Genomic DNA, 23,102 nt, shown 5'->3' with positions numbered 1-23,102 from the left:
CTGATTCAAAATGGTGGCGCCAGAGTCTTTACAAAAACCAAGAAACTGGACCACATCGCACCTGTCCCCAAGTCACTACACTCGCTTCCAGTGAGTCAAAAATAGAGTTTGAAATATTGCTGCTGGTCTATAAATCTCTAAATGGTCATGGGCCAAAATACATGCCAGATGTACTCCTACCCGGTGAAGCATCCAGACCCCTCAGGTTCTCTGAGACGGGTCTCTTGTGTGTTCCCAGAATCAGAAGCAAACAAAAGTGAAGCAGCATTAAGGTCTTCTGCTCCTCACCTGTGAAACAAACTCCGTGACTAGCTGAAGTCTGCCCAAACTGACAGTTCATTTCAACCAGGGCTGGAAACATGATTGTTGCGCATAGCATTCTCATGCGTCAGTCTTTCATTCCCTTGTGTAAATCCCCATTTCCACACTACCTTTGCAAATGGGCGATGCTTGCTTTTAAACAATCGAATCAAATTCTTCTGGATGATTTTATTGTGATTTTTGCCATGTCTTAATCTTTTGTTTCTCTTTCTGGAATGCTTTTAAGGGTTCATGTAAAGCACTTTGAATTGTCTTTTGGGCCATGGCATAGATTTGAGGGAGGCATTGATTTAAAAAAAAATCCTCTTTGCTTTTAAATATAGTACATTTAATCATGTAAAGCAGATTGAGTTACCTTGTGTATGAAATGCGCGCTATCAACAAATCGGCCTGCCTTGCCTTATGACGATTTGAGCATGCCGTTTATTTGAGGAAGGAGTTTAGCAGGGTTTGGGGTTGTTTTTGTAGACCACAGACACACAAACACCTTTGAGATTAAGATAGACGACGCTCATAGTCAGTTTGGCCAGTACTTTGGTCTGCACGGTATCATGCACAGGAGCCGGATTTAGCGACAGAAGTACTTCGAAGGCTGCAGAAGCAATTACGTGTTATTTTTAATACATCCCATAGCCTCCCTTGACCTCTTTGGTGGTGGGGTGGGAGCAGGGGGAGGGGGGTGTCCCGCATGTAAACCAGGAATGACCTGGCCAGAGCAGCTGTCACTTTCCCATGCACACAGACGCAAAATCAGCACACAACAGGACATATTTTTAAAACCTCCACTAAGGTTTGCAGGATGACACCAAAACGACTTGGTGTGGATTCACTTCATTTCTCAATGAAGAATGAAATCAATCGCAATGCTAAAATTTCACCTGCATCCTTAACTCGCTGGATTCAACAAGCTGTGTGGAAAGCACTCGGAACCAAGTACGAAATGTCCTGTCAAGCAAATTTTCCGGTCATGTCACACATGTGATGTTATAATGCTAACTGGCTACATGTTATTATTACAAATTCCAACAGTCGTTTTGGATGATTTTACGCTCTCGGGTGGCTTTTCTGATGTTCAGACAGGGTATTCATGGATTCTTTTAAAGGCAATTTTCCACTTTTGGCCCCAAATCTTTTTTTAAAATAAGCCAACGCGGTCAAGTCAACTCTGAAACACCATGACAAGCCAATTGTCTGGTTGCGCCACACTTTTGATATCACAACGCTAGCCGACTACACGTTAGCATTTCTAATTTTGATCAATGTTTTTGAGGAATTTACATTCTTGGGAGGTAATACTTATCGAGACAAGAATGTAAGTGGATTCTAAAAAATATTTGCCCCAATTATCCTGACCTCCACAAACCCAAATTGAAGCCTGGTAGCTTCACACATTTCACATTGTCACGCTGGGTGGCTACGTCTTAGCATTTGTCATTTTAACAGATGTTTTTGAGATCTAGATATATATGTAGCCAATCCCAGCTGTCATTGAGCGGTAGGTATTTCAATTCACTTACGCTGCATGTTTTTGGGACATGGGAGGAAACCGGAGTACCCGGAGAAACCCACGCAGGCACGGGGGGAGAACATGCAAACAGCACACAGATAGAAATGCAAAAATATCAACACAACATATTAAATCCACATTGCCCACTCGTGTTCACATTTACTGAAGGAGAAGGCTTCAATTTGATCAGCGTGGCCTTCAATAAGACTTTGGCTCATACCCCGGTTAGATGAGACAGTAGCTATAAGCATAACACTTACTGTACATTTTTAGTCACCTTATTAATATTTTTGGGACAGGAAGTCTCTGCAGTCGATTGTAATGTGTGTGTCCAGTTTTGCCTCAGCTACTGCAACATGCACACAAACAAAAGCAGAGGCTCGAATGACGTCTGTTTTTTTTTCAATGTGAGGTTTCGGCGTTGTTGTTGTGATATTATTTCACATGGCTCGTCTGCCTTGAGATATGCCGACACGGACCACCTCAGACTACCGCGTGGCGCTCAGCGTCTGTCCTCGCCGCTCAGTGCAGGATAAAGACAGCTTCAAGTCAGTGGCGGCTCTCGGCGTGCTTGCTCTTGGCCTTGTCGAGAAGGCCCATGTCATCCACCATGGTGCAGTTACTGAGCGTGCCCTCGTGTTGGTCCGCCGCCTTGCCGTTGGCCACCAAGACGTGCCACTCCTCGGGGCTGCAGACGGGCGTCGGCGGCTTGGTGGAACCGTCGGCGACTTGAGGCAGCCGCTGCGAGACGTGGTTGAGCAGGCTGGCCGTCTTGGTGTTGGGCGTGTTGCTGTATGTGTGGCGGTATTCCTCCTCGATGTTTCGGCCCAGTTTCCAGCGCTTCCACTTTTTCAGGACCTCCGACTGAACCTGCGGACACGCACGTTATGGACGGTGCAAAAACGGGACGAGTGGAGGACGTTACGGAGGTATCTCACTTCTTTGTTGACGAAGCAGTACAAAATAGCCACCAGGAGACCCTACAGAGACAACATGGACACATTTAGTTCCCTTATTTATACATTATATTTCTACATAAAACCACAAAGAGTCTACATTTTGGCCTGTTTTACTGCCATTTCCCCGCTCAGAGAGAGGGCTAGGTGGCGATGATCTCAGTGAGACTATTTCTGTAAGGATTGATATTATATTTGATTTGATTTTTTGATATACTGAAAATATTTGATTTGATATTAGCCACGGCTTTGGCATCTTTTTCAGAAAGGGCACACAACTGGCAAAAAAAAATGAAGGATAAGTTTGCCCCAAAAATTACACACATTCATGTCGGTATACCCCGATGCTGTGTGTTAACTCTGATGCTGAGCTGCTACACTTGGTGTTTTCTCGCTGCTCTCAGCCTCCTCTTGGGTAAAATATGTCTCCTCACTGTTGAGGTAAATACAGAAGACCATCGCTTGGCTTCGTTGTTGTCGACTGTTTGCGTCTTGCTCCAGGTGATGCGTGAATAAATAAAGCTCAGTCAATGTCTTCTGGCTAGACTTTTGAGTTTGCCATTCTCTCTCTCTGTCTCATTTCACTCTCTGTGTCACTGTGATCACAAGAAGTCCCCCCCCCGCCCCCTCCCCACCTCGCCATGAGCTCGACATCTTTGCCTTGGTGGCCAAACGGTCAATGGTTATGTGACAACACGACAGAGCCAGTTTGCAGCACATTATGTTCATGTAATCCTCGCTGACAGACTGAGTCATCACTGAAAGCTGCACTCGTTTCATCGTGGAAGACGAAGCAGAGCTTGCAGCAAGAACAAACGTGATGATTTTCAAAGGATTGTTAAAAGGCGGCAGGAGCAAGCGTTCTTGGGTCATAGGCAAAAACCACTTCTGAGAGAGAACATGAACTAAAGCAGGCAAAAAAGATGCAATTAAAAGTTTAATGTCCATTCATTTTATTCTATATTCTGTGTTTTACACACTATGCACAACTCTCATTTTTTTTGTGCAATTATCTTATTGTAACTTGTATTTGTTACATATTTTGATGCATTTTTATGCTTTAGAAAACATTTATGTCTGAATTTTGGGGGGACTTGGAACGGATTAGGGCATTTACATGGAAAGCGCGTCTCTATTTACAAACTTTTCTAGTTATGACATTTCTTTCAGGACCAATTAATTTCAAGTCGAGGTAGCACTGTGCTGGAAATAAATTTTCTTAACATGCGAGATGTTGATAGTGGTGAATTTTGCTGCCGACAGAATCATTTCTTCAGTGCACTGGCTGAATTTCCTAATTGACCACATGCGAGGAAAATTGTAAATATGTGAAATAAGTGTACCGCCTGCCATGTTTGGAAGACAACAAATACAAGTAGGTCATGTCTACCAACGGTGAGGAGGTTCTTCCTTTCAAAAGGGCTTTAAAGCATATTTGACGTTATGCTCGAAAGCTGAAACTCTGCAGAGTTACTGTACCTGGAATGAGGAGAAGAAAAGATCAATGATCAGCTTGGTGAGACGCAGTCCGATGGTGCTTTCGGTGGCCTCGTCCGTTACATAAATAAAGACCACCTGATGGATGCCCAGCAGTGGGATGAGGGTGAGAGTCGACTTGGCCAACCTGCGACGGACCACAACACACTCAGATGACACATATTCAAAAGTGCTTTCCTGATTTCCACTCACCTGAATTTGTAATCTGTGTATCTCATTTGATGCGCTCTCAGTTTGGACACAAGAATTTTGATGATATGGATGAAGATCAGGAAGTTGATCTGCGTGAGATACATACAACAAAGTTTGTATGAAATTGAAATAAATTAAATAAGCATTGGACAGTGGAGTTTTCAAAATGGAACATATGGGCATTGGATCATTTTCTCATCGATGTGGGAGAAAATTCTTGATGAAGACAGAGATTTTAAAAATGTTTAAATGGGCACTTTCTTTTTTGAGATGAAATAATTTTGTCATGGATATGAGAGAATTTTCGTGCTGCTATAGAAGAAACGGTGTCTTATTTTGTGCCATTTTCAACTCAGTCTGTCGGCCTCTGTTGCATCGCTGACATCGTAACTCTGGGCATGAGAGAGCCTTCAAAAAGAAGTGTCATTTCCAGAAGCAGCTTGTGTCCACTAATCTTTTGTGATGTGACCTTTTTAACCGCGTTGAGTAACCAACACAAATCATTAGCATTAACACAAGAGCATGACTCCGGAATTGGAGTCAGACCACGTAGTTGAAAACGGAATCGTGACACTGTGGCCAAAGATGAAATATTTGTTCATATTGCTATACAAACACCCATCCACCCATTTTCCGATCCGCTTTATCCTCACAAAGGTGGCGGGGCGTGCTGGAGCCTATCCCAGCTGTCTTCAGGCAGTATAGGCGAGGGACACCCTGAACCAGTTGTCAGCCAATCGCAGGCCACACACAGATGAACTACCGTCCGCGCTCATACTCACACCAAGGGCTGATTTTGAGTGTTTAATCAGCCTGCCATGCATGTTTTTGGAATGTGGGAGGAAAACGGAATACCCGGAGAAAACCCACACAGGCACGGGGAGAACATGCAAACTCCACACAGGAAGGCCGGAGCAAGAATCGAACCCAGTACCTCTGCACTGTGAGGTCGACATGCTAACCAGTCGACCACCAGGCCGCCCGCATACAAACATAAGGTATTCATTTCCTGGTCATTAGAACAACGTGGATCGGTGGATTGGGGATTATTTTCTCCTGTAACGTGCATCTTGAGCGCAATAGGATTGGGATCAAGAGGGAAACACTAAAACGGGAACCAGGCCCGCTGGTCGCCAAGACAACGCAAACACAGGAATTCCTGCGAGGTACTGCCCACTTAACGAGACGGTGAATAAGTAGAAAATAGTGTGTGTGTGCGTGTTGCGTACGTGCGTGCATGATGGCCCTGACATGAGAGTCATGACAAATCGCACTTATATAAACGCTCGCAGATGACCTTTGAGGAGAAACTCCGAACTAAGGTGTGGTCTTGGTCTGCTTTGGAGGGGCATTAGAGGGCAAAGATTAAGGAATCTTCTTCTGGATTTTACAATATCTATCTATCTATCTATCTATCTATCTATCTATCTATCTATCTATCTATCTATCTATCTATCTATCTATCTATCTATCTATCTATCTATCTATGTGCGTGTGTGTGTAAAACACACACACACAAACACATACGCTGACTAAATACAAAATATGTCTAGGCATACTCAAAAAACAAGATGGTGGAGTTGTATGACTTTTAGGTTGTTTGACTTTGGAGTTCCCCTGTTGGCCGTCGAGTAAAAAACACAGGAAGTAAGTCAGTCAAAAATTACCACAACTGCCACCAGTATGGGGGAACGTATGATCCACCAGTAGTTCATGTTTATATTCTGGCCCCAGCACCTGTAAAACAGCCACAGCATTATCAGCACTCGGTGTTTACATGTAGCCCGCTTGCGTAACAAAGCCACTGGCCAAATGTTTACATGAAATATTAATGAGGTGCTGACCGCCTGTGACGGCTTCCAAAAAGTGCTTGAACATATTTTCCATATTTGGATACTCATAACTGAGTGTTTATGGTGCAGTTTGTGGTCGTGATGTGACCACACTAATGAGGTGTTAGATTTAGCATCAACAGTGACTTTGTTTGGGAGCAAGACAATCTGCCAACATTTGATATTACGCAGGCAACTTTGCTATTTAGTACTTATGTTCCACATTTAATTGTCTTTATATCCACCGCTATAAACTTTACGAGGTGTCATGTATATCCTGTACTTTATTCACTTCGGCTACTGTGCAGCTACTAACCCACTTTTGTGTTAGATTGTTTTTCCACTCTGCTGTGGCTTGTGTACTGCACCGGAATTTTCCCCTATGGGAATCATGAAAGGTTTATCTAAACTAATCTTACACATTTATTGCCTCCCTCAAGTTGTATTCAGAGGATATTGGGAGTGAAACAACTTTTCACGAAATATGAAGTACAAAAACATCACCCACAAGTTATTGTTGTTCTCAATTTGTCGTAATTGAGCCTAGCTTAATTTAGCTGAGTTTTGTTAGCTGCTCCACTCGATCCATATTGTGTTCATAATTATTAGTTTACATGAGATTGTTATTTTAGCATGATTGGTTCTCAGTTTGTCTTGTGATAGTTGTCATGCTAATTTATGATAGCTGTGTTTGTTCCAGCTTCATTTAGCTCAGTTTGTATGAAGGACTCTTTGCTTGCTTTAACGTTTCTTATGTCCGCGTTTCTTAAGCACAGTTTAATTAGCTGCGCTGCTTCCATTCATTTCAAGATTATTCGTTTGGTTTAGTTGTTTAACTTTGCGTAGCATATTTAGTTTAGCTTAGTGTAGTTACTTTGAACTTAGTTCATCTTATTCATTCATTCATTCATCTTCCGTACCGCTTGATCCTCACTAGGGTCGCGGGGGGTGCTGGAGCCCATCCCAGCCGTCTCCGGGCAGTAGGCGGGGGACACCCTGAATCGGTTGCCAGCCAATCGCAAGGCACACATAGACGAACAACCATCCACACTCACACTCACACCTAGGGACAATTTAGAGTGTTCAATCAGCCTGCCATGCATATTTTTGGAATGTGGGAGGAAACCGGAGCACCCGGAGAAAACCCACGCAGGCCCGGGGAGAACATGCAAACTCCACACAGGGAGGCCGGAGCTGGAATCGAACCCGGTACCTCTGCACTGTGAAGCCGACGTGCTAACCACTGGACTACCGGGCCGCCTAGTTCATCTTATATTAATTTGGTTGTTTGAGCTGTTTAACCTTGTGAGTTGGTGTATTTCAGCTCACCTTACTTTATTTTAGTGAAGTTTGTCTTAGTTTAGCTAGGTGCACTCATTCTATTTTATTTAAAATATTCGTGAGCTGTGGCGGCCCGGTAGTCCAGTGGTTAGCACGTCGGCTTCACAGTGCAGAGGTACCGGGTTCGATTCCAGCTCCGGCCTCCCTGTGTGGAGTTTGCATGTTCTCCCCGGGCCTGCGTGGGTTTTCTCCGGGTGCTCCGGTTTCCTCCCACATTTCAAAAACATGCGTGGCAGGCTGATTGAACACTCTAAATTGTCCCTAGGTGTGAGTGTGAGTGCGTATGGTTGTTCGTTTCTGTGTGCCCCTGCGATTGGCTGGCAACCGATTCAGGGTGTCCCCCGCCTACCATCCACGCTCACACTCACACCTAGGGACAATTTAGAGTGTTCAATCAGCCTGCCATGCATATTTTTGGAATGTGGGAGGAAACCGGAGCACCCGGAGAAAACCCACGCAGGCCACAAATTATTAGCAAGTTTGTGCGTCAGTTTGTACTGCCCGAAGACAGCTGGGATAGGCTCTAGCACCCCCCGCGACCCTAGTGAGGATCAAGCGGCTCGGAAGATGAATGAATGAATGAATATTTGTGAGCTTGGCATGGTTAGTTCATGTTAGCCTCATTTAAATTAGCTTAATCATTTTTAGTTTGATTGTTTCATCTTGGTCTTGTTTGGTTATTCTTAACTACCTGTGATTCGTATTACTTTGAATAGTTATCTGCAGTGTTAAACAGTCTTTGTTTAAGTTAGCGTAGTACAGTGTTGTTTACATTCAGTGTAGTGTACTTAATCTTCATCTGTTCTTCAATAATTAATCATACTTTATTTGATTGTGTTTGACCATGTCCTCATTTTTTCTGACATAAAAAAGTTGTTGTTTTTTACCTTACTTTATATTATAAAGACAATGAAACAAAAGACAACGTGAAAACAACGCAGAAACCATGACACCCATCTTGTAATTAGCTCAAATAGGATTTAAGGTTATTTTATTTCAGACAATTTTTAATTATTTATTTATTTAATCCAAATACTTACTCATGATTCTCATAGAGATATTTTGCAATCACCCAGGGCACAAGGAATAATAACGGTGTACCTGAGAAGAAAAGATGATGATGTCATTATTAGCAAGTTTGTGCGTCAGATTTCTACAGTGAATTGCAGCCGTACAGGTCCTGCTCACCCCAGCCAATGCACAGGTAGATCTGGAAATAGTTCCTCTCTGTAAACACGGTGATGACCAGCAGGTTGTGGAGGTAAATTCCTTCCACCAGGAGCCAGTAGCTGTTGGCCAATATGCTGTACTGCATCATCACCGCGGCCGTGCGACAGCTGATGGTTATCTGGCGGGCCAGAGTCATTGCGTTCAAGTTCAAAGAGAAAATGCTCTGGGCAATTTTGCTCGTTCATATCAGAAAATTTCCTTTTTGACATGGGAGCATAAAGTGTTTTGAAGATTGTTCACAGACCTCATTGTTCACCAGCAGGTCCACAGGTGACACAGAGGCCCGGGGGAACCCCTGCTCCTGGTCCCGGCTCAGGTCCTGCGACGTGATGTTTGCCTCCATCAGCGCATCTTTAATCAGGATGGACAACGCTCGCAAGATGAAGGACGCAAACAGGTTCATGTGAATGTTATTCCTCATGCAGTGCAGCTTCCTGTTGGACGACAGGTAACGTCACTGCACTTGTTCCGTCCCCCCTTTGAAGAACAACAATATTTTACGCCGTGTACCATTACCTGAAGCATATAAGAATGCTCAAAGCCAACACCAGAGCCACCAGTGATAGGGAATATCCCACTGTGTACATGATCCGAATGTGGCTGTAGTACTGCTGCAAACACAAACACAATAACTTTGTTTTCCAAGTCCATTGTTTGTTGTTTAAAAAAAAAAAAGATTTTGAACTTGATTTTTGTGGATTTGCGAGAGATTCAACTAACTTTGCGTCTGGACCACATAGCTTTCTGCCCAGCTCAGCCCACATTTACGTTTTTTGAAGGATTCAAATCCAGTAGTAACGCTACTTACCAACGGCTCTTCATATGAAAATTTCAAGTTTCAAAACGTCTCAACAGGAAAATATTGCCTCTTGTTACGAAAGAAATTTAAAGATACGAAAGCTCAAAATACAGTAGGGCCCGCTATGCGCAGCTCCGACATACTCCTAGCTGCTCTGGCATTGGCTATTAGCGGGCATCATCCTGGCATCCCATTGGCTAAGAGGGACTTTTGCCGCGTGTGTCTGTGTGTGTAGATAGATGGTTAAGCATGCATGCAGCGTTCTCGTCCTTCGCCCCGGAGGCGTTCCGATGGTTTTACGGAAATGTGAATCACCCAGAAAAAGTGTTCACGAATCGGACTATCACTCACTATGCTGATGTTTGCCTTGGACATTTTCGATGGATTGTTAAAAGTCGACAAAAGCAAACGTCCTTGGATCAGTTCTTTACCAAACGGCAGGCAAAAAAACACTTCTGAGAGAGAACATGGACTAAAGAGGGCAAAAAACGATGAGGACGCAGTTAAAAGTTAAATGAACGTCATTTTTATTCTTTACAATACAATACAATACATGCTGGTTTATATACTCTGTTCTTAGTTGTTTTTGTTTGCCATTGTGCACAACTCTCATTTATTGTACAATGATGTAACTGTAACATCTATTTCTTCCTTATTTAGATGCATTTTTAGGCTTTAGGAAACATTTTTGTCTGAATTTGTGGGGGACTTGGAACGAATTAGGGCATTTACATGGAAAACGTGTCTCTACTTACAAACTTTTGTAGTTATGAAATTTCTTCCAGAACCAATTAATTTCGTATGTAGAGGTACCACTGTAGTCATTGTTAGACGGCCTGTACCTGACTGGGGCCATTGGAGTCACACTCGCTGGTGTTCTTCATAGTGAGCCACTGGCCATTAGCATCACACTCCTGGTACACCAGACCGTGCTGAACTACATTTCCCAAAACACACACTTGATTACTTTAAAAGTATCCCAGGTTGGATCAACTCCAGTGGGCCACTTTAATCATACCTTTATGGTACCAGGGCAGATACCATGGACAGGATACGCTGACCGTCGTGTTCGGCAGTCCATCGGGCCAACAGGCATACTTGTCAAAGGTTCTGTTGCACACAAGCACTGTGGGTAATAATAACAAAGAGGCAATAGAGCTGAGATCACAATGTGACTTTCATCTTGACATTCACCGCGTTCATCCTTGTTCTATCAGTTTATCTTGTTTCTGTAGTTCAGCGCAATCTTCTACTTCCATTTTGCCTCAATGGAACTGATTTGTTCCAGTGTTGGGAAATGTAAAAACACAATATCACTGCGGGCAAATGTGCCATGTACATCACCCGTAGCGCTCCACTATCCATATTTATGGAATAACATGACCAAAACCTAAAACAATTCAATAAAATGCATCACACGCCGCAGAGATGCGCAAAGCAACCGATCAGAAGACGCAGAAATGTTGACCTCACTGAAGGCCAGGACTCTTGCCTGTGAAGACAAATTGAAACTCTGATTGTTAAAGCAACAGTCCCATTGTTGAAATAGTTAAAGTCACATGGGTCAGCGGATTCTGAAGGCCCTGGGCAGATAAGATTGCCATGGCAACACACAGAGGCTGAAATCTAATTGGACACCCACAAACAGTGTGCATACTCGAAGCAATCCAGCCAAGAGAAACACTATAACATTAAGACAGTAGCTTTTTGACAAAAAAGTATCATTTCATGCAGCATTTTTGATAGTGTTTGTTTTTTGTGAATGTGCAAAATAATGTTTTGATGAGGGTAGTTCAGCTCACCAGTGCTCAGCGGGGCTTTGCTGTTGTTGCGCTCACATTCGCCCATGTACAACTTCCAGCTCTCATGCAGTTGATCCAATGTGACGGCGGGGGACATCTAAAGTAGATAAGGGGGGGGGGGGGGGTTATGAGCACATATGCTATATGATAGACACAACCAGGCTTTTATTGCAGCTCCATTGTCACCTGCCGGGACAGTAGCACAATAAGAATGTGAGACTGACACAAAGCGCATGTAAAAGTGTATATATAGTATGCATGTGGTCTACTGTGACATAATCCATGAGGGTGACCCACACTGTGATGTGTTGGTGATGCTGGTGGTTGGGGGGTGGTTACAGACTGACATTACACATACACACACACAGTTCCCAAAACTTGACAGTTTGTTGAAACAAGCACATCGCCACGTTGCTCTGGAGTGTCTCAGAGGGCAACGGAGGTGACGAAGAATTACACGACTGACTCACATGGAAAAAGTCGGTACACCTTTCAAAAGTTCATCACTCACTCAAGATCCTGATATCAAAAAACACCTTTTCGCACGCACGCACGCACGCAAACACACACACACACACACACACACACACACACACACACACACACACACACACACACGCACACACATAGATAGATAGATATGTAATTATGTCACTATACTACCGATGTCAGAGTTTGGTTCGCATTGCCGGCAGTAAGTCGGAATCGTTTCCAGTGGGGGTAGGACTCCGCCAAGGCTGCCCTTTGTCGCCGATTCTGTTCATAACTTTTATGGACAGAATTTCTAGGCGCAGCCGAAGCGTTGAGGGGGTCCGTTTTGGGGGCCTGAGTATTGCATCCCTGCTTTTTGCAGATGATGTGGTGCTGTTGGCTCCTTCAAACGGGGCTCTCCAACTCTCACTGAAGCGTTTCGCAGCCGAGTGTGAAGCGGTTGGGATGAAGATCAGCACCTCCAAATCTGAAACCATGGTCCTCAGTCGGAAAAGGGTGGAGTGCCCCCTCCGGGTCGGGGAGGAGATCTTGCCCCAAGTGGAGGAGTTCAAGTATCTTGGGGTCTTGTTCACGAGTGGGGGCAAGGGGGAGTGGGAGATCGACAGGCGGATCGGTGCAGCGTCTGCTGTGATGCGGACGTTGTATCGGTCTGTCGTGGTAAAGAAGGAGCTGAGCCAAAGGGCGAAGCTCTCAATTTACCGGTCGATCTACGTCCCAACCCTCATCTATGGTCACGAGCTATGGGTCGTGACCGAAAGAACGAGATCCCGGATACAAGCGGCCGAAATGAGTTTTCTCCGCAGGGTGTCCGGGCTCTCCCTTAGAGATAAGGTGAGAAGCTCGGTCATCCGGGAGGGGCTCAGAGTCGAGCCGCTTCTCCTCCACATCGAGAGGAGCCAGATGAGGTGGCTTGGGCATCTGATTCGGATGCCTCCTGAGCGCCTCCCTGGTGAGGTGTTCCGGGCATGTCCCACCGGGAGGAGACCCCGGGCAAGACCCAGGACACGCTGGAGAGACTATGTCACCCAGCTGGCCTGGGAACGTCTCGGGATCCCCCGGGGAGAGCTGGAAGAAGTAGCTAGGGAGAGGGAAGTCTGGGCTTCCCTGCTAAAGCTGTTGCCCCCGCGACCCGGCCCCGGATAAGCGGTAGATGATGGATGGATGGATGGATATGTAATTAACATTTTCATATTTGTAGTCATCTTTTGACTGAATTAAATTCCATTTTGAAGAACGTGCATCATGAAACTTTACGGAAAACTTCATTTCAAAAAATGAATGAGTTGAATCATGTTCACCAAACAAGCATCACTGGTTAAGTCAGAATATTCGAAAATATTAGAACCAACTCACAGTGCGATAATGCAGCGCAGTGCGACCCTATTGCAAACAACAACCACAATAATGAACATATTGGTAAAACCGAGAGCTCTCTGACAATGGCGGTGTCTTTGTAAATGTTGGGTAGGACCCAATGAACGAATTGGTGTACCTAATGACGTGTCTGTTGGGTTTACATGTGGAGGACGCACCTGGATGCTGCCGGAGATGAGGAGCATTGCCGAAAGCAGGAAGAGCCGCGACATGCCTATGTCAGTGGGGAGGGAATTCTGCCAGACGTGGAGGGCTTTCACCTCATTTGAGATAGAAGGAGGCTTATCTGGGCCGTCCACGCTACCTGGATAACAAACACACACACGCACACACACACGCACACACACACACACACACAAAAGCACACAGTAGCACACGCACAAACACACACATACATTGCCAATGTCATGTTAACACATGAGCCAAAAGAGGAAAGAGGCGGGGTGGGATCGTGGCATTGGAAAGTGTAGTAAGAGGCTATTGTGAGCAGGACTTGTCCCATTTCCATCCTGGTGACTCATTGAGGTTGCTTGGTCATAAGTTGGCCTGGTGTCACTCACCTTTGCACCGGAGAGAGCTTAAGCGTGAAGCAGGAGAACGGGACGAAATCTGAAACGTTTCTGCAAAAAACACCTTGACCGTGGAAACATTTTTGGCTAAAACGTTTCAAATTTCATTCGGTTCTGTTTCTTTGCGGGCAGACACGGAGGACAGAGATGAATGGAGTCAAGACACGTTTTTTTCCCCCCGCTCAGCTGTGTTTGGTCTGAACATTCCGAACAAAGGCATGAAAATGTAAATGTCCGACGGCATGGGAGCGAGACCTCAGATAGCATCTAAAGCAAAGACGCATGCCTTCCTAATGGCCTGTACAGTGGAATGACCTACAGGAAACATTAACTGATTACCTCGGGCGCCGACAGGCATCAGATCAACTCCAGTCGCCAAATCCCCGTGATGTATGAGGCATTATGAAGTTTAGAGTGTATGAGTTTAGCTTTTTCTTTAGCTTTTCTCTTGACCCTAGTCCAGAAGGAGGAGCCCCATCAAAAGAAGGCTAACGAAGAATGACACTCTCATCTCAAAACAGCTTTTCCTCATTGAATGAAAGGCAATCCCATTAATCTGTTGTCTCCCCCCGCCTGCTCTCTGCGCCCCCGATAAAATAAAAAGGGCACTCTACAGAATGGTATTGTATCACCAAGACGAACAGTTTTAACAGAAATAATCAAGAATTTCGTCATACTAATGTACATTGTGCTGCTCCTTCTGATGTTAACACCATGACCACCAGGGGTCAGTATAGTACATACTGACCAACAACATGTAGATTTGATGACAAAACCAAATATATGCCTAGGAGCATTGTATTCTCTGTCTGCATTCTTTACTACCGCTCGCTATGGCAGCATTGATGCTAGTTATTAGCCTGTCCATTACACTTTCCATCTTGTACTAGCATCACACAAATGTAATTTCGTAAGGGCTCAGACTTACTGTAACTTCTCAACAAAAGGGAAAAGCACCGTCTCCAATTTCATCCCAAACATTTTAAATGTATAATTTCTCTCAAATGTCTTCAACGGAGGATTTTAGCCCAGCATCTCATTGAGTTTAACTTCACCTCTGTCCATTCGCTCCCCTGACAAACACAACCAGCCTTGCTAACGAGCACAAAGGCCTAGTTTTATTGTTCTGCCAGTTGGAGGACAATAATGAATAGGCGGGAGGGCAGGAGATGCCCCGCAGCCCCAATTGATTGCTCATAGCTTGTCGGCTCGTGACGTGGCTGTTCAAGGCCTATTAAGTATTCAGCACTTTTCTTTGTATATGAAATATTCATATTCTGTGCCGTTCTGAAAGACGCCGATAAATATGAAACGGGGAAAGAAAATAGTCATAACAATGTATATCGCGGATGTAGCATCGCTAATTGCCTTTACTTGAGGCGGGAGCGGATGAAGACAGATAAAGACAAAGTCACGATGAATAATTCTGCATGTTCTAGTCATGCAGATGTAACATGTACAGTATATATGATACGTTAGCTCGGATATCAGCTCAGGAAGTAAGGCAGCCATTGGTGAGGGGGCTGGAGTCCAGCTCGCAAGATAATTATGTTGGTCTATTATGCTGCTGCGATACGGTATCATGTTGGAGTGGTTTCTCTTTCTCACTAACATGCAGGTGACCTCTCCAACCAGTTGGTTTTGTGCTATTTCCCCCAAACACAACATGTGGGCAAAGTTTTGTGTGTCAAGCACCCTGTTTGATTTTGGAAAACAAACAAATGGGCACAAGTTTCAGTTGACCAATATTTGTACATAGTACAGTAGTGCCTCTTGTTACATCCCTCTGAGCCAATGGGATGCCAGGAAGTTGCTCGGTAATAGCCAATGGCAGAGCAGCTATAAGTATGCTGCATTCAGTAAACTCGAATCTGTGAGTAGCAGCCCCATACTGTACTTATACCTTTTGTATCTTGACATTTCTTTGTAACAGGAGGAAATATTTTCCTGCTGAGGTGTTTTGTAACTTGAACATTTTGAATGAAGAGATGTGTTCCAGTATTCTTGGTACTACCCTTGATAGAGAATGAGAGTTTTCCGTTTAACTGGCTCTGTCTATCCTGATTGGTCGTTTTGCGTTGTATAACATCACGCTTCAGAACCAATCCCAACCTGGAGTACATTGCAAGGGCTAATGACGCGCGTGCGTTGGCGCATTGACTGATTCTGAGTTTTGGTGCGTTTTGTTATCCGGCTAAAAATTAGTCATCACATTTACTGAATAAATGGCAAGAGTGCTTTCACACAGCGGTTGATATTTCTTCGGAACACATCGAAGGTGAAACGCCTGGTTATTACCTGCGGCTGTGACAGTTTTGGCATTTTTGGGTGCTGATTTCATTTGTGTGTTTTTGAAAACATTTCCTGTTGTTGCTGATTGAATTTGGAGCTTTGGCAATGTCAGTTGAGGTAGGGTTTATGGAGATCGCATGTTTGGTCGTCAAGTTTTGTGTTGGTTTCTGACTGGTCGGGACTGACTAAGTTTTTATATTTTGCATTATGCTGTTTGGTGCGTTGACTCTGTGTTTTAGCATTGTATGGGCGGTTTACAGAGGCGTTTAGGTGATGCTGTCCTCCTCTAAATCCATATATAAAATTGACGGGTTGCTTTTGTCAGGGGTTTTGCCAGACACAAACTGGCCGGTGTTGAGCATCCGGGCACTCTGTGACGTCAGCGAATTAAACGATTGGTTGCCATCTTGACTTTGGGCAAAACAGTAGTTTGGGGTGTGGGCAATTCCTGTTTATTTGTTCGGAAACAGGACATTTATTCTTTTGAAACAAATGCTTGAGCGATTTACGGAATTCAAAAGTCCTGCTTATGTGCACTACCTCCGCAAACAACATGGGTGCAGCAAAGTTTACAAAAGCACAGTATTCACTCAGTATTGCGACTTATTCCAGAGAAACAAACTTTGCCGAGCCATCTCGTGGCTATTCATTTTCATGTTGTTTTTAATTACCGGTACCATGGACTATTTCAGTGATGAGCAATCAACTGAATTTACGCCATTTGAACTGAATTTGTTCCTTTTGGTCGAAAACAAGCTCTTTGTTTCAATAATGTTTGTGTGGGTAAAACAGGTGACACTCGCAAGAAAATTAGGAAAATTTGCGGAACGAGCAGGAGTACAAGATATTCAAGTGCTTGTCGGATAATTTGTGTTCACACTTGCTATTGTTCTGTTGAAGGGCACTTCATTCATACACTAACGTGCACAGACAAACGGAATGATACCACACTGTACGCTTGTTTGAAGGAGATCAATAGGAATTAAAATCAAGCCCCTTTACCAACACAATTACTGTTCTGCTGCAAACATTGAGTTGAGTAGTATTTGAATAATAAAGCTTTGTTTTGCGGCGTAGCCTGAACAGATGTTCATTAAATGAATAACCACGAAAGCAAACATGCAGGACAACTCTTGTCAAGCGACACACAAAAGGCTGTGTATTTTTTTCTTTTTAACTTATTTTTAACATGACCTTACACTGAAACGCTCCAGGTTGAATAGGTTACATCGAGGACGGCCGTTGCCTGCCCGATATCAGATCATGAGTTGAAGGGGAAGTTTGAAACGTCGCGTCCCGCTATGCACCTTCGGCCAGTTGCTCGCGAGGCAGGAATCGCATTAATCTGCCCTGAGCTAGTTTTTGGATAACACACCAAACATTAGCTGTACAATTTTGGTCAACTCAACAAGAATAAGATTTTTTTTCCCACAAAAATCGTATTTCTGATTGTAAGTGCTCATCCCTCGCCCATATTTTTAATTTGTCTTGACACCAGACAAACTGTGATCCTTTTTTTTTCATTTTCATTTTTGCTTCGGCAACTCAAAACTCTCAAATAATCTTTCCAACTGAACTGAATGGAAAACAACTGAATTTAAACAACAAAAAGCCACAAAAAAAGAAAGAGACTAAATAACAAAATAAAATCATCCTGACGAATAAAATCGGTTTTAATGTAAAGACGTTTCTTGGTAAATTCATCGAAAGAGCAGCGACATCCACTTAGCAGTTTAATGACAGCAAAACACATATGTTGTGTCACATTGATACAATACAGGATGTGTGAGTGTTTGTGAGCAATGGCTTTCCCCGATGTTGTATACACGCATCGCTAACAACCATGTAACCTTCGGCACCATGGTCATGGCCTAATTTGGTCACTCCGCCGGGGCGCTCTGTTGTCAGATGGATTATTCAGCAGGAGGACTTTGACCATTCGCTGTTCGATAGCGTTTGTCTGCTCTGTTGTGTTTGCAAAATATGTCACAACTAATATTTCGTTTGGTGGGTTGCCATTGTTCTGCCGAGCCTCTCGCTTAACGGCTGTTTCAGAACGTTTTCATGATAACGCTTTTCAGTGTCACTGATTATGCAGAAGGCTCACTCCCTCAGAAGATTTATTGATTTTTGGAACAGATCTGTCAGAAACGGCCAAACTGTGATCAAAGTCCAAATCTCTGTGCTTGTTACCTCCCAGTTTTCTGCCATTAGAGCAATGGTTCACAAACCTTCTTTCTTATCCTCCAAAGTGCCACTCAAAAAAACGTATTTCACGCTCAAAGTACCACCATCATAAACGTAGGGTTGCGCTTAAACAATATCTCGTTATTGATGGGACATTGTGATTTCCCTGAAATGCTGTTGAAGTGATCATTCATCCATCCTTTTTCCGATCCGCTTATCCTCACAATGGTCGCGGGGGTGCTGGTGCCTATCCCAGCTGTCTTGTGGCAGTAGGCGGGGGACACCCTGAACCCATGTTTTTGGAATGTATGAGGAAACCGGAGTACCCGGAGAAAACCCACGCAGGCCCAGGGAAACATGCAAACTCCACGTAGGGAGGCCGGAGCTGGAATTGAACCCGGTACGACTGCACTGTGAGGTTGATGCGCTAACCACTGGATCACCGGGCTGCATAAAAGTGATCATATAATCTTTTGTTTTCCTGTACGGATAAGGAAGCAGAACTTCTCCCCAGCTCACTCGCTGTCTCATATTGTGTTGTCACCTTATTTTGAGTGAGACAAAGCAAGATGTTTGTGGCTCGGGGGCGCCAGTTACATGAGGCAGATGAGAACCGCCCGCTCATGAGTGCATATCTGACCTCGCCAAAGGAGAAATAGACAGACACTTGCTCGACCAGCCATCAGGTTTCAAACGCTGATATTTTGCATTATTCTCCAGGTGGTAGTCGCGTTGAGTACAAGGTCAACATTTTACCCCTTCGAGTTATTCAACTCAAACGAACCTTGTTCAAATGTACACAGAATGTTGTTTTCCATCTCCATCAGAAACACGATTTATTCTCAAGGGCAATGCAAAATTAGAGGTCTGTGCAACGGGGGGGTCAAAGGTACTGTTAGATTTTTTTTCATCACGTGATCGTGGTCGGCCCAAAACCAAATCGTCATGAATGCAACAACACTACTGCCTCTGGATAATCTTTTTGTGGCTAATGGCTCCCATTTCCTGTATCAAAAAGTCACGTCCTCCACTCACATGTGTACCAGCAGGAAACGAGAGAACATTAACGGTTAACCTGTGATCTGAAATCCAAAAGCAGAAGAGTTGCACATAACCATCTGCGAGGATGCACACACGTAGTCGTCTGTGACCCTAGCCTGGTTTTCTCCCCTGCCTCTTCCTCCTCTTCCTCCTCCTCCTCCGCTGGGCGCGTTATTGATTTGTTTTTGTCAAGTCTCTATAGGAGTCACATCTGGTGAATATGCTTGGCAAACAATGATGGACGCCTATGAAATGTTGGCCATGATACCTGCATTGTGCTTGCGTCATGTGTGGGCAGAGTGTGAATGCGCTTGTTAGTCACTTTCAGGGTGAAGTGGGCAACGACTGCGAGGTCACAGCAAAAATCCACTGGGGACAATTCCATTATCAGCTCCTCCCACTAACGGTTGAGCATTCTGCTTCTTCGATTCAGCTATGCCGGTGGGTAAACGAATGTTTGAATGACATATTTACAGATGGGTTTCTTTCTTTTGCTTACCTTTGCCATATTGTTTGGAATGTAAGCCCAGAAAATGGATCGAAATTGACTCAAGTGTCACTTTCATAAAAGCATTCCCTTAAGAGATCCTCAGGACAAAGTGGACCATTCGAGTTTTCATTTTCCAGCCATGTTAGCTATTTTGAATGACTATAGGTTCAAATTTGGCAGGGAGATATCGAATTAAAAAAAGGTTATTTCAAGTAGCCGGAAACGTGTACGCAACACAAAAGCCGGCACATTTGTTTCTCTTAAAAACGTTTGGCTTGATAGAAAATTATTGAACATGCCAAATTTTAAACCACATTTACATACAGTATATTAAAGTTCCTGTAAAGTGAAAATAAGTAATAAAATAAATAAAATAAAATCTGTCAAATTAGAATAGTACAATGAAAAAGAAGAAAAAAGAGAGAGACTTCAGATTGGTGAATATTCAAGCCGTTGTCTCCGCTCTCAGAGGCTGTGAGCGTATCAGCCAAATGAGCTGAAATCACGCCCCATTCAACTGTCAACTGCCAATCAAATACCGCTTTTGTGATCTGGTAAAACGGAGCTACTTCATCGAGCATCTTTCTTATGCCAGCCATAACTCATGTTTGAGCCCTAAAAGTATATCTGCTTCAAGCCTCTGCAGCTGGAATATATCTCACTGGGTCGTTGCACATTGGCACGCCATGACACGAGGCGCTCTTAAGCAGACATCGGCCTGAAACATGCTTGCTGTCAATCAGACGTTTTGATTACATTTTTGGGAGTGTGGGCATAGCTAGCTGCATGCTGGATAACAAGGGTGCTCAATATTTTATAGGCAAGTAATCGAGGGGCGACAATTGCCAGGGCCGAACTTCATCACTGATGTTAAATTATGATAGCAGTTGTATGAGATTGATTACCCATTATTTCATTTTTGTTTTATACACTAGACATTTTTATTATCATATTGCAGGCTAGACTTGGATCCATAATGCACTCTGCTTTTAAACAGCGATTACATTCAGTCCGATAACGTTGATAAAAATACTCTGTTTCCAGTCGTGCACTGCAGCCTCTCGCCAATAAGTGCACATTGCTTGTCCCAGATACAAATCTCAGTGTCCGATGCTGTCGGGTTAGGATAGCAGCAAAGTGCTCCGTAATCTTCAAACAGGAAGACCTTATGTTTATTTATTTACCGATGAGATCCAAAACAAGTGCCGCATGACATATTCGGCATTTGTAGACAATACAGTTATCCGCCGCCTCTTTGTGGCTTGCTATTTTTCTGTTGAACCTAAAAAATAAAACAAAACTATACTAAACATTTCCTTTGAAATGCCAAACAAGTCTCACAGTATCTTAAAAATGCACATTTTAAAATGTAAATCGGTATGTAAATCATGTAGTTAAGTCAAAGTCTAGGTCTCTCACCAATTCAAAGTCCAGTCCTCATATGATTGATATTTTGACGAGGATTAAGAATCTTTAAAGCAGGGGTGCCCAACTTTTTTTGACCCAAGATCTCATTTTCCATCAACCAACCTCCTGCCATCGACCCGTTACCGCACGCCCCTAAGATGAACGAAGAGAAAAATAAAGTCGACGCAAGAGTTTGTGGTTTTGTGCAAAGGAAATCAATGCCTACCTTGGTCGGGACCTGACACGGAGGCATGGGACGCACGTTTGCAGCATGCTAACGATCGTAGTTCACGTGTACCGTTTTAAAATGCTTCTCTCGGCTCCCCAGATCCCCATTCTTTGCCAGTGTCCTCGGTGAATTGTACATGAAACAAACTGAATGAGAATAATAATAACAATAAGTGATATCGTACAACAACTCTGATGACTGCAAGTTGCAATTCCAAACTGCTAAGCGCTAACAAATTCAAAAAAAAAAAAAACGCACACAGATGACAGTTCGGTGATGTGTTAAACTGCGGTGTTACAGCACCAACCTTTGCTGGGGAGGACTGTCAGATTTAGAAATTTATTGATTTATTACCTTAAAGTATCGGTGGCTGGTATCGGCAGTCGCTATGTACCTTAAAATAAAGCCGATACAGTGCACTCCGCTTAATAGAACACCATTGGGCCGAAGCGCTTCTGTTCTACTAAGCGGGGTTTCTATTAACCGGAGACACTTTATTAGGTACACCTTCAGACACGTCGACGACCAAGTTATGCACGCAGAAAAACCCCTGCTGACGAGTTAGAAGAGATATTTCGACTGTGGACGTCCATATCTTTAATCAAACAACAAAACAACAACTTTAATCAACTTCAGTCAAACATCTCAAATCACGAGAAAAATTTCGTTACTTTTGTCTGGAAACAGGAGTCCATAATTTTGCGGTTGACTTCCCTCTCAATGCGCTGGATAAGAGGGAAGTCCTGGAAACCGCGGGCGTACCTTCTGAGAATCCGGCAATGCATCGTATCGTCTGAGTATGTCCTTCTTATCCGCAGGTGATAGCCCTCGTCTCTTGAATGAAGTTGAAGCCATTGTGACGTGCGTGTGTCTATGTGTGGAGTGACGCGTGGTACCTGTTACTGCATACGGCTAGAACTACCGCGTTTTCTCGCGATAGTGGTACAGTATCGCGATAGCTACACTTCGTCTCTCTCTCGTCTCTTGAATGAAGTTGAAGCCATTGTGACGTGCGTGTGTCTATGTGTGGAGTGACGCGTGCTACCTGTTACTGTATACGGCTAGAACTACCGCGTTTTCTCGCGATAGTGGTACAGTATCGCGATAGCTACACTTCGAAAACCACTAGTTTACAATGTTCATTGCTTACGGCCTGTTCTATTAAGCGGAGATCTGTTCTACTAAGCGGAGTATCTTTCTAGGAAATTGCATTAGGCAAATCCGTTCCAGAGCCTTTTGCTCTACTAAGCGGATTACTCTATTAACCGGTGTTCTATTAAGCGGAGTGCACTGTATCAGCCCGATACGATGCCTGGTAACGTTACTTCTATATGTACGTTTCTTTACTGGACGCGAATTAAATATGAGCTCGAATATAGAAAATATGAGTTTTGTCTCAGGTGTTGTGTAACGTTGGCAAAAATAATCAGTTACCCCGAGGCCTCCACAGAGTTCAGCCCAGCTGATTGTTGGCTACTGCAGCTGCTTGTTTTGCCTCAGTGACACCAGAAGAGCTGCAGTGTGTGTGTGCGTGTGTGTGTGCA

General features: G+C 43.9%; 1 protein-coding gene across 1 annotated transcript in view; it reads right to left on the bottom strand.

The window, feature by feature from the left end:
* Window positions 1-474: 474 nt before the first annotated feature.
* Window positions 475-23,102, bottom strand: part of gcgra (glucagon receptor a) — a 45,013-nt gene continuing 22,385 nt past the window's right edge. Inside the window, exons 2-14 of the mRNA XM_052049529.1 lie at window positions 13,502-13,647; window positions 11,478-11,574; window positions 10,694-10,801; window positions 10,518-10,612; window positions 9,393-9,487; window positions 9,121-9,310; window positions 8,835-8,994; window positions 8,687-8,747; window positions 6,141-6,210; window positions 4,474-4,562; window positions 4,264-4,408; window positions 2,767-2,808; window positions 475-2,698 (exon numbers count right to left, since the gene is read on the bottom strand). Of these exons, the coding sequence (XP_051905489.1) occupies window positions 2,378-2,698; window positions 2,767-2,808; window positions 4,264-4,408; window positions 4,474-4,562; window positions 6,141-6,210; window positions 8,687-8,747; window positions 8,835-8,994; window positions 9,121-9,310; window positions 9,393-9,487; window positions 10,518-10,612; window positions 10,694-10,801; window positions 11,478-11,574; window positions 13,502-13,555 (1,527 nt within the window). The 5' untranslated portion in view covers window positions 13,556-13,647 and the 3' untranslated portion in view covers window positions 475-2,377. The remainder of the gene's footprint in view (window positions 2,699-2,766; window positions 2,809-4,263; window positions 4,409-4,473; window positions 4,563-6,140; window positions 6,211-8,686; window positions 8,748-8,834; window positions 8,995-9,120; window positions 9,311-9,392; window positions 9,488-10,517; window positions 10,613-10,693; window positions 10,802-11,477; window positions 11,575-13,501; window positions 13,648-23,102) is intronic.

This window comes from Hippocampus zosterae, chromosome 17 (assembly GCF_025434085.1).
Source record: "Hippocampus zosterae strain Florida chromosome 17, ASM2543408v3, whole genome shotgun sequence".
NCBI lineage: Eukaryota > Metazoa > Chordata > Actinopteri > Syngnathiformes > Syngnathidae > Hippocampus > Hippocampus zosterae.
Note: the sequence above shows the minus strand (reverse complement) of the source record. Positions and strands in the feature narration are given on the sequence as shown.